General features: G+C 32.5%; 1 protein-coding gene across 1 annotated transcript in view; it reads left to right on the forward strand.

Moving 5' to 3' along the window:
- Sap47 (Synapse-associated protein 47kD) overlaps positions 1-19,738 on the forward strand; it is a 76,399-nt gene that overhangs the window by 8,462 nt on the left and 48,199 nt on the right. The window contains exon 4 of the mRNA XM_067050942.1: positions 11,108-11,229. Within this exon, the coding sequence (XP_066907043.1) occupies positions 11,108-11,229 (122 nt within the window). The remainder of the gene's footprint in view (positions 1-11,107; positions 11,230-19,738) is intronic.

Below are 19,738 nucleotides of genomic sequence, written 5' to 3' on the forward strand. Positions count from 1 at the left end.
AAATAAAAAAAAAAAAAAAAACTGGCTATTTATTATTTAACGTGAATTATATTATTTCATTATATATATAATGACTTATTGTGAAAGGAAGAGGCCATTTCACTCAGTAACCATATGGGATTTAAACATATATTGTATGTATACAACAGTTGCATATGCATGTAATGGTTCTGTCAATTATCTTACAACACATAACCAAGTGGTATATTGTGAATGTCAGGTATAGTATGCTGTATAACTATGCAATATACGTGTTGAACTTAGTTAATTATATATACGAATACGGAACAGCACAAGCTATTCCGAACCAAATGATGGAGTGGTAGATTTTTTTTCACTTTTGAGGCTTGGACAGCTTCCCCCCCCCCCCCCCCCCCGCAAAAATAAAAAACTAGAGTTATTTTTAAAGTACATTACTCTCAAAGTCATAAGGATCTAGTTGACCAGAAAAATGTTTACAGAAAGTTAAAAAAAAAAACGATTAGGAGCACGTTCACTACTATGGGACTACGAAGAGATTATCAAATATGCACAAATAACTCTTAGGAACACGGGTCAAAGAGATACTGCAGATATAGTCAGTATGATCGCAAGTTTTCTCTCAATATTAGCTGCTATGGATATCAAATAATACTAAAAGCCAAAGCAGTCAACGAAAATGCCTTATAATGTGAAATTGATGAATCTTAAACTCTATCAATTTACTGAAGGTTCGCTTCAGGAGTTCCCGAACCATTTTGTCTAGGACCAGGGCTCATGTGACTACGGCCATGATTCATTGTAAATTAAGAAAATAAAAAAAACGTTGTCCACGAAATCGAAGATCGTCACTCTAATTATATGTAATAAATATCTAGTAACAATGTTGGTTCCGTGTATATTAATTATTTGCAGTTAAATCAAAGTTCGGGCATAATTAATAATGTGTAATTTGGTACTTAAATGGTTCCATATCAATTCTATTAACTACTATCTTTTACGCATGGACAAACGTATTTCCTTGATTAGCCTTCATATCGAAAACTGCTGTTCTGATTTTGACCCTATTTGAGGGAAAGTTTTGAATTAGTGCAAAAATGATCTAGTACAATTTTATCAAATACCACAATCTACTTGCTTACGCATGCGCAAATGTAATTTTCTTAAAACTTGAATATGTTTTGAAAACGGTTTATCTAATTTAGTTAAAAATGTGAGGAAAGTTTGAGGATTAGTGTAAATTATATCCAGTTTTAATTTCAACTGATTCCTTCCTCCGTATTCACTTAGACAAAACCATTGTCGAAACCTATCATTTTGCAAAACACCATTTATATACATATGGAAAGCGCAGTGTGGATTTTAGCTAATGCCAACTCAAGCCGATGATACATACATACATCTGTCACACTGCTCCAAGGCCCCCGAACTATCCAGACGAAATTTTTTGATAAAACGTTTAAATTTACGATGCCAAATTTTGGAAAAAGAAAAAGGAAAGCCATGTGACCAGAATTTTGTAGATACTTCTCATCTTCGTTATGCCTAAATAATTAAAATGCAGTATAATAAATTAATGCGACCTCTTTTACTACTCTCCAATTTAAATGTTGCCTCCAATAGGAAAAATTTTACAATTTATCCCTGTGTGACTATTCTTTGTTCACACCCTTGAAAGAATCTCATGGTGGAGAACTATTCTATTATGGAGAAGTCCATAAAGAAGTTGGGGAGCATGTATGCAACTGGTTGCAAATCTTTCTCAAACGTTTTATGAATAACGTATGTCCATAGGGTCAAATCGATGGCCAAAGTGTGTAAATCACGCTGTTGGCTATATCGAGAAATGCACGTGTTAAACAAAAGTATGAACATTAGTAAATGTATAAAACATAATTACTCTATACATTGTTTTTACATTACAAGGTTAATATTTTTTCATGTAAGTCCTTATTGTGAAATGTTATTTTTTGTTATGGAAGAGCCCCGAAACGTAGATGAATAAAGGAATATATGAAAATAGAAAGACTTTTCACAATAAGGACTTACAATTAGATGTAATTACCGTTTATATTTTATTTAGCCTTCGAAAGCATTCAGTGGTAAATTATATTTATTTCACAGTTACAGTAACTGTTCAAATAGATACATTTATAAGCCTTACGAAAATCTTTCTCGGCGTTTCAAAAGGAGAAGGGAGTGCGTTATGCATGAAGATTACTCTAACAAGAGGGGGTTACGGACGTGTGAACACCGATTTCAATGAAACTTTTTTTCCGAAACTAAGTATATTCAAAACGTGTCCGAGGGTTCTTGCCAATGCGCCCTCGGAGCCGAGGAAATAAATTATAATTATGCTAATTTTTTATATTATCGTTTTTTTGCCTTTACTCTGAATGAATTCTAAGTCTTTTATGCAGCAATCAGTTTATGTTTTCGTGTAAAAAAATGATGAAATATTGCTTATTCTTCTTAACTGGTGCTACACTCCGCGAGGAAGCAACTTCGACGACCAGTCTCCTCTGTGCTGTGTTGCAACTCTCCAGAATGGACCGAGCGCCATCCGCCACACCGTCAGCTCAGCGCAGCCTAGGTCTACGGGCTTGTCTTCCTGCAAATTACATAACATAAAAAATCAGTGAAGACTAAAATGACTTTATTCTAACATATTTACAAGAACTACATGTTAGTGTTACTCAGTCTCTATCTTCTAACTTCTCTCTTCCTTATCTATCTAGTCTAGGAAATATATATGAACACTTAAGAAGAGGGGGTAGGAGAAATACTGAAATAGGAGTTTTGACCAATCGGATAATTTTAGGAGACTAGGTGGGGGGGGGGGTAGAGAGCCTATGACATTTAGAAGTAAAGTATCTGGAAGGGGGGAAAAGGCATGGCGAGAAGTTGGGAGGTCTGATTTCTAAGAAAGACACCATGACCTAAGACTTGTGTGCACTGACTTACATATGTTAACCATAAAATAGTTTGACTGATGCAAGTCCATTGTTAGATGACAGCATGTACCTGCCTAAGTGTCGTCAGGCCCTTGCCTTTTGATATAGGATACTAAGGACTTGAAAGAGCTGTTAGAAGGGTTTCTGGGCCTTTTTAAACCTAGTTGTTTTTATTGAGTTTCTTTTGTAATGAAATGTGAACACATGGAACCATACGTCTAAAGTGACTGAACCTACAGATGGGCAAGGGGCAATTGTTTAAATTTATAATACTGGTTCCTTAACTTGCATGTAACCTTTCGTCAAGTATCTTCGCCGCATACATTCTCGCCCATTGTAGTCGACCTGTCTTAATGACGGGAACAGTGTCGACATAATTGTAAAGGGTTATTAGCGCGCTATGACTAAACTCCATCATTACAAACCACTCCATAGATTCTACGGAGGATTCGGCGTTCAAGCCTTACAAGAGGCAGTTGCAGACTCTAAGGAGTGTCTAGCAATCTGATCCTTAGATCAGCTTGGGACTTATAAGAGTTTTATGAAGGCTTGTCATGGTAGCCCTAAGAATCTAACTATATCAATCTGGATATAAAGTTGCTGTTTGTATTAATGTAGTTTAAATATATGAAAAATTACAAAAACCAGTAATTATTCGACTAAAGTAGGTAACCGAATTTTTCTTTAGAAAAATCAAGTCAGATTCGTTTTTAGCGTCCTTCATAATCTTCAGTAATGAATTTTAATTTAAATGAAAAGTTAGAAATTTTTGGATGATACTTTTTTTCCTACAAATATTGCGAAAAACCTTGATCCTCGTAATCTTCAGTTATAAATTTCCATTCAAATGAAATATTAGTAAATTTTTGAGGATTGTTTTTGTTACATTTTTCAAACACAATATTACGAAAAACGTTCATAATACTTATTACTTTCCCCAAATCTTACGTTACTACAACTGTTAGAAAGCAGAATTTCTGTCAAACTTTATTAATACTCTTTGGATATACAAGGGAGCAAATGTAGTTTCAAATAAACTTGCCAAACTTTAATTTTTTTCTTCGGTTTTAAATTGTTTGCGTAAGTTTGTTTTGTGCCTATTCGCGTAGTTTTTGTGGTCCTAAATTATTACTAATGCTATGTATTGAGAATCTGTATTCTCAGCCCTATGGCTTAGAAGGAATTTGTTTTAATTAAATAGATATTTTGAATATTAATTATTGATAGTTGCAAGCTTATAAGTATGCAGGTAGAAAGTCTTTTGCGATGAACATCTGGTCACAACTTTCAGGAGAACCGGGGTTAAGTAGGCCGGTTCTCTTCAAACATATGCTAGAAGGTACCTGACTTACTCTCGGGGCTTTTAACGCTGATCCATAAAATAACAGATAGTAAAGGAACAGATGTCGCCTCAATTTTTCCAGATTAAAGTTATATGGTCCTCGCTTCAAAATACAACCAGCCAAAGAAATGGCTGAAAAGAAAGCAGAGGGTAGGAAATAATTTCGTCAAAGGTGAAATGGTGGTATTCTGGTGATATAGTTCTAGAGACACAGGTCGAGAGGTACAGATGAAGTACTACAGCGGGTTAGCGGACGAAGAAAAGACATCTAGGGCAGACAGGTCAATACGGGAGAAAGAGGACCGTCCCTAGAAGGATTCAAACCAGATAACTCCTAATAGTCCTAAATCATAATTTTGAATAGCAAGACAAATTAAATAATAGTAAAGCCCAGTATTGTCAATTTGAATTCCATTTACACACTAATAGTTAATCATAACCAATATCTTTGGTTCACAAGCTCTCTTTCCCAGATATTACTCGTTTGTAAAAGAAACCCGAAATAAATTCAATGTAATACCTACTTGATTTTATGGTTTAAATATCCTACTTGCCACCTGATAGTAAATTGGTGAACCCGACACATCTTCAAAAGAAATTCTATGTTTAAATATACTTCATTACATCTAGCCCCCGTGTTACGGGGGTCTATAATGACTAGTTTTGTATTTAAATAGATTTATAAGAACAATAGAAATAGATAATAGAAATACATAATACTGTTTCTGGGACCTACATCCCCCTTGAAAACGTGGTTCGCCAGAAATGTAACACTAATTTTGTGTAAGTTAGGAGAGTAATGTTGACGTTTTGCAATTTTTGTGATATAAAATCGAAAGAAAAATGTGAAAATTATTGTTTAAATTTGTTGATGTTGAGAAAACAAACATGAACATTATTCCCCCGAAACATATCTCATTCCAATTCTCTAAATCAGTTGAGCCTGAGTTTCAATATTGTACTCTTGGGAGCGTAATTTGCTACTAATCTATTTCGTTTTCTTGTGTAGAATGAGAAAATCATTTAAACATAAGGCATTGAAATAGTTCAAAGTTATACAAAGTGATAAAAACTAAGTTGCTTTCAGTAAAATAGGCCAATAAAAAATATTCTTCTTTAAATGAGAATTTTCATTACAATCAAAGAGTATTTTGCTTGGCCCATTTCATTACAGTTGGGCAGTACTTTTGTAATAGTGTACTAAACATGCGAAATACATTTTTTCCGCATTTACATATAAGGTTTTTCAGGAAAGCTAAAAACGATCAATATAATATTAAAAAATACTATAATTTCATAGAATATTTTTTCCCTACTCCTGGGTTGGATTGGTAAGAACGTTTGTTGACACTAGCCGAATATTTATCGACCTAGTATTACAAAAAAAAATTCATTGAAATAGGTAATACGTCCGTAGTAACCTCTCCTCGTAAGTCAAATGAAGATAAATACATAGTATGAATAGTACATATTAGCAATTTATTAGTACGTAGTATGAAATGGGTTTACAATATATGCAATTTTACCCTCATCTTTACTTTATCTTATTGAGGGACCATACGTTTTGAGTGGGAACAAAAATAATATATCTCTAAGCACAACGTATGTATCAGAGAGATGTTTAAGAATCAGCTTTCAGAAGGTACTCTGTATCTTCATTTCTAATTAGCCGATTTGAAATGCGATTGGCTTAAATCAACATCCCTCCAAATCGTTTGGTTAGCGTGCAGTAATTGATTCGAAGCCCTCTGGTTTTGTGGTGGGCCTATTTACCCTCCTTCCATTACTGAACCTAGTTACTGTCCATAATTAAACTCCAGTTATTGCAGTTCACCTCAAATAATTTAAGCGGCTTGAAAAAAAAAAAAAAATGGAGTGAAAATTCGTTTGCAGCCGATGACAAGATTTAATAATTAAATTGATTTTGAATTTGAAATAAAAGAGAAGAGGTTCTGAATAATTGTTCTGCTTATAATAATAACCTTTATTTATTCTGGGATTGATCCCTTTATATTAACATACAGGCGTCAAAATTAGACTTTAGAGTCTTAGATTAAAATACAAAATAAAAATGAAATTATAAAACTCATAAAATATAATAAAACAATGATTATGAAAAGATAAAAATGAAAAACAATAATTAACAGAATATATATATATAAGAATAGAGCAAATAAAATAAAACCATATGTCATATAATAAAACATAAAATGACTAACACTTTTTGTTTTTTAAATAGTTTTACAATGAATTTTATAATTTTTTTAATGACCCGTTCTGTTTCGCCTTATTTTTTCACTTCTTAAGAAGCTGAAAAATAGAAATGAAAATTAGATTTGCTTCGCTTAGGGTTGTTTTCATGTTTTATGTCCGGGCTTAATCGTTCGAAATGTTAGTCGGATTTTGATAAGATTTGAATGGATCGTTTTTATCGAATTCCATCCTTTACTTTCGCTTACGCATCAAATTCATTAAAATTTTGTATTTATCTTTTCTTTTTTTTTTCCTAATTATTGGAACTGGCTATTTATTTCAAAAGAACAAAGTTACTTTAGTAAAATATATTTTAAAAATTCGTCACAGGTGTTTTTTTTTATTATTTAATTATTCGAAAACGGCTAGAGAAATTTGGTTACTTTTGGGTGGTGGCATAACCCTACTCTCCTTCAAAGCAAAATGTGAAGCTAAAAAGGCCAAACCCTCGGTACTTACGTTTATATTGATGCTATTTCGAATTTAGTGGTCCTCGAGTTTAGTTTGGGAGTGAACTAATCTTTCTAGTGACTTGGCCAAATTAGATGAAATGGATATTGACCAAAAGTCGAAAACTGAAAAAGAAGAAGATACTTTGTTCAGTGGTTGGACCAGGATTTTCTTCCAGAATTTGGAAAAATGGAAAAGTTATAAATATATAGAAAAAAGGGAGAAGTTATACATGTGCAGAAGGATAGAAAGAATGATGAGGAGACAAAGTTTGATGATCTTTACAGGAATTTGGTCTGGATCATAATCATTAATTCTGGACTTGAGGACTGCTGAAATTAGGTCATCTGGGGAAACATTTAAGAAAAAAAATTGGTAATATGGGCAGGATTTTGAACTTGCAATGGAGAGGTTGTTAAGGATTTTTCATTTGATTTTAGGATCAGTTGCTTGGGATAGGATGTTGTGATTGTATTGCTCCTTGCCGCGGCGTAAGGATGTTTGGGTAATGTTTTAGAGGGACTTAAATGGTGGTGCGAAAGAAAAAATTTGAGAATGTCCTCTAATAAGACACAAGCCTTTATTTTAGGAGGAAAATCTGATTGGGCCCTCTTTATTATTTTAATGACCTCGGTAACAAGAATACGTCCAAGTGAAGTAGTAACTTACCTTGCCGTAAGATTTGGAAGAGGATTTAACGTGACGCCTTACTTGGAAAACAGGATGTTCGATGCAGAGGATACATGTGTAACATTGAACTACTACTGCACACTAAACTACTACTATTGCTCGAAAGGTAGGGAAAGGTGGAAATAGATAAATAATAGGAATGTTCACCAAAATAATCTCAACTGAAACTGGAGGCAGCTCGTGATTGGCTCGGCTTTCCCCCTGCTCCTCTGCCACTCCTTTATGGCTTCTCTTTTCCTACCTGTATATCCCCTTCCTTGTAATTCTTCCTACAAGGTTACAATATGTTACCTAATCTAACCTTCTTCAACTAACACTTTTCCCTCTCGCAAAATGAAATGTTACAGTAAAACAACTTAAGAATGCGCCTTCTTTGTTTTTTAGGTGAAAAATTTTACCAAATAGCTTACGCTTGCGTTAACATATTTTTCTGATAAACCCTTTATCTCGAAAACTACTTGTTTAATCAAGCTCAAATTTAGAGAAAAGATTATGATGTGTTGAAATGGTGTAGGGTTAATTTTTCAAATTCCATCTTTTACTTTCACTACACCACATGCAGGAGTATTTTTGTTTTGACACTAATGAATCAAACAACTATATTTTATTCTGAAAAAACAAATAAATTTTTTTTTAATGAAAAAAAAAATATAAATATTAATTAGTATATTTTTACGATGATGATGATGGATACAAAAATCTTCCAACTTTTGATTTTAATATATTATTCGTCATTTAATTATTGCAACTAGAGTTTATTTTTATCATAATTAAATGTAGTTATAATAAAAAAAAAAAAAAAGTATTTTTTCCTATCATTAACAATCCATTCAGCATTTTTGCTGGTGTCAAGAAATTTCAGACGAGTAACAGAAAAACAAGCCCTTCCCGATAAACTCGGCTCGACTGATATCAGATAGCCTTGACAGGAGCTGAGAGGAAAAATGGGCGAGAGGTGTACTCGTTTATCTATACGAATTTTGACGAGCGGAATCAGGGCTTTGAAAGTTTAGTTTCGCTTCAACTACTGAGCACATTATATTGGTTTATTCTTCCTAAACTGCTCTAAAAATTAAAAAGGCGTACTTAGTAAATTCATATAACATAAAGTGTGGGAGATTATTTTGAGTTTTAGCTACAATTTTATGAATAAATAGTTGAGGGGATGATATTAACAAATTTATAAATTGTTTGGGTCGTTTTAGGGATGATTTTCCTCTTATACATTTAATCATCGAGATGATATATTTCAACTTATTTTTCATATTTTCATATTTACTTATATTTCAACTTAAGTTTAAGATTAGTTTTATTGTGTCCAAGTGTTCTTATTTCCTAGATAGAAAATTATCCGCAACCAAGAAAAAACCGAAAACTAGTTGCAACTTTAGCTAGGGATGCTGACAGGACGAATTGTGCTCCTTCATCGTCACCTAACATTCCTGTTAATCCTAAAGACATATTCATTTTCTCCACCTCTGGCCAGCTTGACTCGGTTAGTTGTGGCATGAGGAACAGAGCGTCCGGTCAGGATCGGATCCCGTATGTGCTATTGTAGATCCTTCCCATGAAGGGTAAGGCGTACCTGCTAAACATCTTCAATTCATGTATGCACTTATCATACTTTCCCACGGCCTGGAAACGGGCCATCGTGGTATCGCTCCTCAAGCCAGGGAAAAAGGGGACTGGGATGAGCTCTATCGACCAATCAGTCTCCTTTCGCATATCCGCAGGGTGTTCGAGCCGCTGCTACACCACCATCTAATGAATCACTGAAATGCTGAAAACGTACCACAAATGGTGAAACATACCATCGGAGCAAACTGGTTTCCAGAAGGGTGTCTCCTGTGAACATCATTTAGCGAAACTCCAGGGGTTCACCATCGGGCAGAGAAGAGTCTTTATATCGTTGGACTGTAGTAAGGCGTTCAATAGCGTATCACATCCGCTTCTATTCCGCCGACTGGAAGAGTTCAAGTTCCTCGCTCCCTTATGCCGACTAATCAGAACCACCTCAGTGGAAGATCCTGGGAGGCTAAGTACTGGGACCCTTGCTCTTCGTCATCTTCACTGCGCCGATAGTGTCCATAGAACATAAAGAGGCAGCCAAGCGGATGATATTGGAGTCTATGACTCTAGTGCCAGGCCTAAACGGACTCTTACCCTTGCACATAAAGCTTCTACTCTTGTAGCAGCTTTGAAGAGAGATGGAATCAGGGTAAACCCGTCTAAGACTGACGCTATTGTCATGCCATTTCAGAAAGGCAAAAAGAGCTGATTCGTGGTGGATGAACAGGGGCGGAAGATCTCTAGTTCCATCCTCTACCTTGGTGTGACTCTGGATTGTCATCTACACATCCTCCAATCATGCCATGAAGAGGCTCAAGCTGGTTCGACTTAAATCCTTAGACTGCACCATCTGCTCGCTTCACTGCAACTTTCCCTGCGCCTGAAGCTACAGATCTACAAGGCAATTATCACACCAACTCTGCTTCATGGTGCACCTTTAATAAGACACCTCCAAAAAACTACGTTGAACAGACTGAAGAGTTCCCAGGGATCCGTCCTTTGAGGAATTGTCAGGGGAACCAAGCTTTAGAGGGCTAAGAACAGTGTCGAGAGTAAGAGCAAAAGAGAGAAAGAGCTTCAACTCTCCACTGTGTCGGAGTTTATTAGCCGACAGCACATTAAATTTTTTGGTTGGTCGAAGGCCTGCTCTAACCCCTCTGTTTCGTGAAATTACCCTTCCACCAAGACCTGGGAGGTCGCAGTGCACTGTCCCCTTAGTTTACGTCCTCGACGAAGGAAGGGCTTTAGACTCCGCAGGCTGAAGTCGTTACGCTCACACCTGACCAGCGGAACGTCCCCGTTCTAATAATCCATCGGCGTTAGCTACATGATCTTAATTAACTTAATTGGACCCTGCAACTCACCTTATAATGCCACAAGGTAATCCAAGGCAATATTTCACTAGTATACATTTATCATTTCCCTTATGTGTGTACGTATTGTACGAGGTTACGATAAAGAAAAAAAAGGGAAAGTATTGCAATCGTGCAAAATTTCGAACTCACGTTTTCGTCGTTAATACATGTTTTGAAGTTCCGTGAGTTTAAAAAATATAGTTTTGCTAAAGTGTGTGAAAACGACTTACGATTTTGATTCATTGATCGATTTTTTATACCCATGTAAATGTATAATTAGTACTTAATTTTAATAGGTTTTATCCCTCATCGAAATAGTCTGACAGAGCTCATGTAAAGAATCTTTTAAAAAAGTATCTTTAATTTTATTTCAGAAAAGATTTAAGAAATCAACAGTCCTCATTATGAGCAATAATAAACAATAGATAATTACAAAATATTAAAGCATTTTATAAATAAATTTCATTTGTAGTATAATTATTTTGTTGCATTTATATTTATTCCTTTTGTTGCAGCAACAACAAAGGCCCTCGCAGGAGCTAAGTCCCTTGGTAACCTCCTCTACTCAGCTGTTAACAAAGCTGGAAAAACTGTCAGTGAGGCGTCGGCTAAAATAAAGAAAACTGTAGAAGAAAATGTGAGTATTAACATTATGTAATCAACAGTTATTTGGCTTGGATAATAGAATACACTTGACAGGTCCTATATTTACATATAATGGCTTCATTTTGTATATACCATTGGATTTGATGTTATTCTTTATAATTTATTACAAAAATTATAACTTTTTTTATCTTTAGTATATAGTTTTAATTGTTCAATTAAATCGGATATTTATTCGCATAACGTAATTTTCCTGGTGAAATAGCAATAATTATAGCCATTATTCTGTAGTTCCAATAACAACAATTAAATTATTACATTTTATTTTAATATAAAATTTTATCTTAGTATATTACACTATGTTTCAATGTTTTCTATAGTAAACCAATAATAGAATAAACTATAATAGAATATTTTATTCGAAAGTTTTATTTCTTATAACTGCTTATTGAAACACACTTACACATCCAGAAATTACCACTGCCATAAATATATTTCTTGTATATATCAAAAAGATGTGAAGTAATAAAATACTTAATCATCGTTGGTGCCATGAGAAGAGGTGTCTAGGCTCTTTCGTGACTTATATCTCTTTAATTTGATCGCGAAAGTAGACAGCTCACTTAGTTTCTTTTCATCTTTGTTTTATATTATGACTCAAGATCCATTTCGATTGTCAAAACTTCACTGAATCCCGCTGATCGCGTTTCTATGATAAGATAATTAAAATAAAATGTAGTATCCACTTAAAGAACGCAATAAGTCATTTTGTGAATGAATGGTTAAAAAAAAATTGCCCTAACGTAATTTTACTTTAAATAATTTACATTATAATTTAAATCACTAGCCATTCTTGATGTTTTATACATTAATATATTGAATGATCTTAATTTAACTATTTTCTTGACCAGTTTTATATTACCAGTAATAATAAAAAAATCATGAAGAAAAAAGATTTGAACGCGATCTGTGATGAAGCTTGAAAAGTTATTGACCAGGATTAAGCATGAATTAGGGAAATTTGTTAATCTTAATGCAAGGACATAATGGTAAAATTGTTAAGGTAGATCGGGTATTACGCTGGATATAGTCAATTTGAGTACTTTTATGTAATCAGGAATTTCTTTATAGGTTTGAAAAATACGTATAGGAAAATCAGTGGTTTTTAATGTACCATCCCGCTTTGTCTAAGGACCGTTTAATTGGTCAGGGGCGTGGTGTTCTAGACTAAAACTACTTATCAGATTTGGAATAAAATGGTTGGATCAAATTAACATACTACTAGTTTATTACAACTCTAAGCAAATATATTCACGGAGAGAAACTGTTCTTTAGTTTCTAAATAGTTAAGTCCTGGATTAGGTAGGATAGGTTAAATCCCTACCCTAATCCGGAATTGGCCCTAAATTACTGTAATAAACCATTAGGAGAGAGAATTCACTTTATTCAAAGACTAGTCGGACAATTTCTTATTATTCTTATAATAAGTAGGCATGGTTAGTAAATATTAAAATACATAATATTATTACGTGATTGTTTTGTTCTTATTGTTTTATTTTTATAATCTTTTTCCATATTTTCAATTTTTTTTTTTTTTAATTGTCTTCTCTTTTTTCTTCTATTATTTATCTATATACATCTAATTATATCTCAGTATAATGAATAGTAAACATTTTGAATACAGAAAAAAAATATATACATAAAAATCATACATGGTCATGCACAATTATATTCCATTACAATTTTTAAAAAACTCAACATCTATGCATATAAAAAAATAAATACATTTTAAAAAAAGCAATTCATATACAAGTTATAATTATAAAAAGTTACAGATATTTAAAAATAAAAACAAATTCACAAATATAGAATTATAAAAAATAATATATGTAATATTATAATTTAAAATTATAATATATAATATAATTTACGAAACACAGTCAATCTCTTTTGTTTAGATATGGAACGTTCTTTGAACAGGAAAAAAATTGTATTAAAAAAAAAATTCAAGGTGTATAATTTCCTGGCTAAACAATGTTTTTGGACGGAGTAAGGTGCTGGAATTGTAAGCATTAGGAGCCGGTTCCACCAATATAGTTTTAACTACGATGTCTGAAATTTACAGTTAAATTCGAACATTACCCGCTAAAAAATATTTAACCTCAAATCTAGAGGAAAACTTAACTGGGCAACTGTTGTCGGTTAAACTGAATTAGGAAGAAAATCTAAGTTAAATAACTAAACTATACAAGCAATCTACAATCTGTATTCTAGGATTGAAGTTTTCTATTAGTTCTCATTCTTTCTAAAGTAAATAAAATGCTCATGATTAAGTTTGATTTATTGACAGACGAGAAATAATGTATGGAATTAGCAATTCCATAATTGATGATGAAAAATTGATTTTGACCTCGGCAAAATCGACCAATACTTTTCTAATGATTTCGCACATATTATCTTTCGGAAATTAATAAATAGAGAAAACCAAATAATTTATTATCATTCTCATTGTTATATTATTTATGTAATAAGTTTATTGATATAAATACTGTCTTGTTAAATATATTATTTATCATGATATAGAATTAAAACCCCAAATTAATATCAAATTAAAACCAAAACCAATAAAATAGTAAGCAATGAAACTGATATTGGGATTTTTGAACTCATGATGCCGATATTATGAATAAAATCAAAACATTTTTGTAAACAAAAAAATTATAACAACTGATCACGGTATTTCATTTTAAGCAATAATGTACTTAAATTTCTTAAAACATTTAAAATTATAGATTATATTTATTATTATTAATCAATCTCAAAATTGGCAGTAAACATGAATGTGCTTTATCGTTAACTCAATTAAAGGTAACTTAAAATAGTACTTACTTTAAAACAAGGTAAAAACAGTAAATAAAAACAGGTCATTGGGTCACGGTTGTCCTACTGTTACTCGTTAACCAAATATTAGTGTATTAAAATTTACTCTCTAATTATCTCTTAAAGAATAGAATTCTACTCCTTTACAATACATATCGTTTAGTTGCTATAGTTGAAAGGGTAGTATCTTAGTAATTATTTTGTTAATTTTTATTTCTAGTGATATTTCCTTTTTTGAGTTTCCAAAGAGGATTTGTGATCCCTGAACTGCGAGTTAACCGAGCCCAACAAGGAGGGGGGAGGAGGAACGATCAATACGTTGGTAGTGGTTTTGGGGGCTCACTTGTTGATGTTCTATTTCATGCCTTTCTTTTGTCTTCAGCTGCCCTTTTTATAAGGCTACTATTATATCATAATTGATGAGATATTAATGAGAAGGGGGGGGGGATTGTCTGCTGAATGCAATAAACAGTGAAGCGGAGCAGTAATATTTTAAAAGTGTTAAGTATGCTATTGTCTTTGGGTCTGAAGCCTTAAACACTATATCTATCAACCCCTAATAGCTTTTTAGCTAAGCAACAGTTTAAAAATGAATAAATCAAACTTCAAAATAAATAGGCAAAAATCCATTTGTAAGAGATGAACAGGATTGTGATAAAGAAAAACAATTAAGAAATATTGTCAATTATTTATTAATGGCCAATGTTTCTACTCAGTCTGTAGATTTTCGTCAATGCTAAAATAAAAAGTTACCGAGTTGTCAGGGTATAAAAGTGGCATGTAAATAAAACAAGGGGAAGGTGTCCATCCATATAAAAAAAACTAGCATAATAAATAAATCAAAAATAAGGAAGTAGAAGATTAAGTAGGCTCGAAAACGCATTTAAAATATGCAACCTCTCAACATTTTGGTTGTACATGGTGGACAGTAATGATGAGTTTCGAGGATCGTCGTTTTCGCTGCGTTACTCGGTGACCTATCATGGTCGCAGATCTAGGTGTTTGTAAGCCGAAATAATATAACTTAAAAATTCACCAGGGTAGAAATTTTGAAAGTAGAATTATGTCAATTTACAATCATCTAGATCTGGGACCAAAGTCACAGGTCACCAAGTAATGTACCTATAACGATGTCCTTTGGAACTCATCATCGCTATCCGCCATGTATTACCGAAATGGCGACCGACATGAGGTTTCGTACCGCCATATTTCAGCTATTTGTAAAGATACTAGTAAAATATAAAGTGTTTTGAAATTACTAAAACAAAATATCGACAGAAGAAGCAACAAAAAATGTAATCTACTAAATATTAATACTTGAAAGAGTCGACCAAATTGTTGCTTCATTTTTTTATTTGATAAAATTTGGTCTCAGGTGTACCAAATCGGGCACAGGCTGCGTAAATGAATCTGTTCAGTAACTAAAAAACATATTTTTCTATAGACTGCATTATCAAGACGGCTCAAGCTATCAGCTAGTATCAGCGAAAATATAGCTTCGCAGTGATTCTCATGGGAACTCAACGTATGTTTTTTTCCAAATAACTCAAAAATGTGCATATTCCAGAACATTTCAGATGCAACTTTTTAAAGAAGTTAAACAAAAAAAATTCTTTGTCCTAATCTGACCAATATACAGCAAATCTTAATATAAACTACAGCAAACAATTTTTGTGTTGGACTTTGCCCCTAAAGCGCTTGGTAAGGTTTTTTACTTCTCCACTTGATATATATTGTTTTATATAACCATTTTACAATAATTTATAGCGTTTATTCAATAGATGATCTGATCAAAATGTCTTATCAAGTCTATTAGTTTATACCTTGATTAGCTGCAAAAGACTGAAAAGTCATGATTTGTATTCTCATTTTGTTACTCATTAGTATACCGTAGTGTATATTAGTGATTGTATCATCTGGAACAAGTAATGAGAGGGACCTTTTAAGCCCTGACCTTGGGCCCCTTCGTCAATAATTGATGATAACCAAGTTTTCCCATATAGCTTTTAGGAACTTAGTTTTCGAGTCTCGTGTTTCCCGATAACAAAAGTTTCGATGGAGTCAAAGGTCGGGATAATAAGCACTCCTCACAGATATTTTATACTATAACAATTTGGCGCCCGAGCATGATAATACAACTTCAGGACAAGATAAGCTGTTGATGTGTCTCTAGAGCGCTATTCTACTTCCTAGTTCCCTTTCGCCATTAAAATATCTTATTTCTACTAAACTGATTTGATAAGACGAGGCGTACAGGCCATATGTATTTTTTACTTATATATAGGTATATGATATAGTTACATATGTATTGTTGAGAGCAAATGTTCTGTTTCCTTTAAAATTAATTTTCATTAAAAAATAATGAATTACTGACTAGATTAATTTAAAATGTTCTTATATTTTTTGATATGTTTGTGACCGACTAATTTGGCAAAAAACTTATTTCTTGCTTTCCTTACTCTGGTTTTAACTTACACCATTTAGCATTTATCGGTCCATTAGTAGATATTAACAATAGCTTAAGAACCTTAGATTTCTGTAATTCCTAGTTCCTGTATGTCTGAATATGAAATTTCAACCAGTGAGAGAAAAATCATCTAAGGTCATCTTCCAAACCCGTAGTCTGTGGACAACTAAGCCGGAAAAAACCAAGTGAGTCCCTTCCCCACTCCCGACTTAAGACAATGGGTGTTCTTATATTTGGAAATAAGTTTGCTTAAATGCATATTTCGAGTCGCTTCTATTCCAAAGTTACCTATTAAAAGCTTTCAGCTATGACCCAAACATCAGGAAGGATAATGAAAAAGTTCTAAATAGAAATCCACATAAATATCTGTTACCGGAACTCCTGCGATCTACTCCAAGACTCTCTCTGATCACCGATTGAAAACCACTCTGTATCCCAATATCGTAATGACAAAAATATGTTGGCCTTCATATTCTTTAGTATAGCTTTGCACAAGTTGACTCTTTGAATATATAAACTGACCCTTGACCCACATATTTATATCTATGGACTATCTCGGATTACGGTCTCACAATCAACTTAAATATGTACTTAAGTACATAAAAGCTTAAAAGCCAAGTGATCTTATATTGAAAGGCATTTATTGCAGTTGTCAATTCACGATTAGTAGCTTACTGGAACATGCAAACCCAAAGTATTCAGAAGAATTACTAATGGAAAATGTTGATAAGTCTCTTCATTTTGATTTTTGCCATATGTATTTCAATTGAATTGGTGCCAACTAAATTAATTTTAGGACGTTATGGCTGTGCAGTTTGGTGCGATCCAAAGTGCTTGCTTCGGAATGTAATGGGTTTGAGTCCCCCTTGGATCAGTTATTATTTATTCCGCACATGCCCGAGAAATGAATCTTGACATTCCTACTCTAGAGCTGTATAGATCATAAGTGGAAGATTGAGCAAAAATATTCTGTCTTGTGATATATGCCGTTAAAAATTCAAATTGCTGCCAATGCATTCGTGATCAGAAATTGTCTAATTACGCCCAGACATGCCAACCAACAGTCGAAAAACATTGTTTACATTATATATGTTAATGGATAGTGAAAATATAAATCATTCTTTGCTTCAATGAGTTGTTTTGTAGGTTTATAACGCCCTTTGAGATGGCCATAAAAAATAAGGGTTATCCTTTAATTTTACTAAATTTTATTGTACAATATCGATAATATAAATAAATTGTTTTGTAGGGTTTTATTAATTGAGAGATTTGATTTGAAAATGGACCGATATTTCTAAAACTTTATGTGATAGTGTAAAAATTGAGGGGAATGTAAATACCAAAAACAAAAAAATATATATAAATAAACAAATAAAATATAATAATAATTATTAAAAAAAAAGAAAATTAAAATATTTTATGTGGATGTAGAAATTTTTCTTGTTAGGATGATACACCATTTGTTGTTATACAATATTGTTATTACCAACAAAAAACATTATTTTACTAACATTTTAGTGAATATTTACGAGTGCAGTAGGTTGGATATTCCTGCCTTCCTATAAAGTTAATGCTCTAATGTATTATTATCTAAAATCTTATTTCAATTTTCTTTGTGTAATAAAGAAAAAGGCGAACACAGAAACCTACAAACATTTATATGAATATACTTTTTAGTTTAGTACATTTCCGAAATTTTAAATTTTTACCCAACAAAGATAATTTTACCTCAGGAAGTAATAAAGTTTTTAACGATAAAGAGTAAGAAACTGGTTTTAACCTGTTGGCTATAAATCTTCTAAAAGTTTAAGTACTCAAGTAGAATAAAAAATTGAATATTAATTTTTAATGATAAGTAAATGACCGTGGATATATATAAATTGTAATTGTATTATTGATTGTGATTGTATTGTTAAATTGTAGGTATGTTCTTCGCGTTATATTTCTTTTTTCACCTTTCTTTTTACACACCTTCTCCTTTCTTATTCTTTCTTCCTTACCTACATTATTCAGTTAAGGTCACCACATCTTGTTATTGTCATATTTACTAATTACTCCTTTTGGCTTATATAACTTATATATTTTATTTCTTTCATTCTAGAATTTAACTTACATATTTCATTGATTACAATTACGTTTTCTTTCCCACTTATTCATAAAGTTAATTTTAAATAATTTTCTTTTTTTACATATATTTACGTACTATATTTTCATATGTATTAAATTTTTTTTTTTGTTCTTTTCTGTTTCTTAATTTCAATATTACTTATTTTCATATAGCTTTATCTTCATGTAGTACTTCGACTATACATTTTCGTCCAACACTATATTTTACTATATCCATTATGGTAATAATCTTGTTTTCTGAAACGTTGGCAAGTTTTACTTATTTTCGTTCTTCACTGAATTTGTTTACATTTTTATAGAATCGTATATCATTACTTCACGGAGAAAGAAATTCTTCAAATAATTTATTATTCTCCCCCCTCCCTTTTTTTTTGTTATCTAAATATTGGAATAATACAGAATATTGCTTCTTCTATCTGGATGATGGTGGTTGGAATATTGAAGTGTGGGAGGATTCGAAGCGTATGCTCTCCAACTGGGAAATGAAGGTGCTTTAGATTCTTTTATTGGCGAGCAGCATTTTTTCCGGGATGCTGCTGTAGTCATATCCAATTTTGCTAGGCGTTCCTTCCCAATTGGTCTTGACACTTTGAACATAAATAACATTTCAACAATAGTATAACAATAAAATTTGTTAAGATTAAAATTATTTCTGTCATTAATGGAATGAATCTCCATACTTTTGTGGAAAAAAATATTTTATTTTTATAGGAATGACTACATTATTTGTTATGGTCGATTAACTTATTTGGGATAAGTGAATATTTGATTTTCATGCTATATTTTTTTGGAAATTATGATAACAATTATATAACCTTTTTACCTTTCGAGAAGAAATAAAGATTTGGTTTTATTTTAAAATGGGCATGTTCTGAAAATATTGCCGTATCATTATTGACAAGTTTTTTTTTTCTTTACTGTGGTCTTTCTATAAACCTGCCCATAGCTAATAGGGTTGTTAAAAAGTAACCACAGTCTTTGGTACAATCTGTAGAATACGTCAAATAATATTTATATATATAAGGGGTATTCATAATCTTTAGTTTAACATGTTAAAGCGTGTTAAATG

This window comes from Halyomorpha halys, unplaced genomic scaffold, assembly GCF_000696795.3.
Source record: "Halyomorpha halys isolate HHAL.00 unplaced genomic scaffold, Hhal_1.1 Scaffold2048.1, whole genome shotgun sequence".
NCBI lineage: Eukaryota > Metazoa > Arthropoda > Insecta > Hemiptera > Pentatomidae > Halyomorpha > Halyomorpha halys.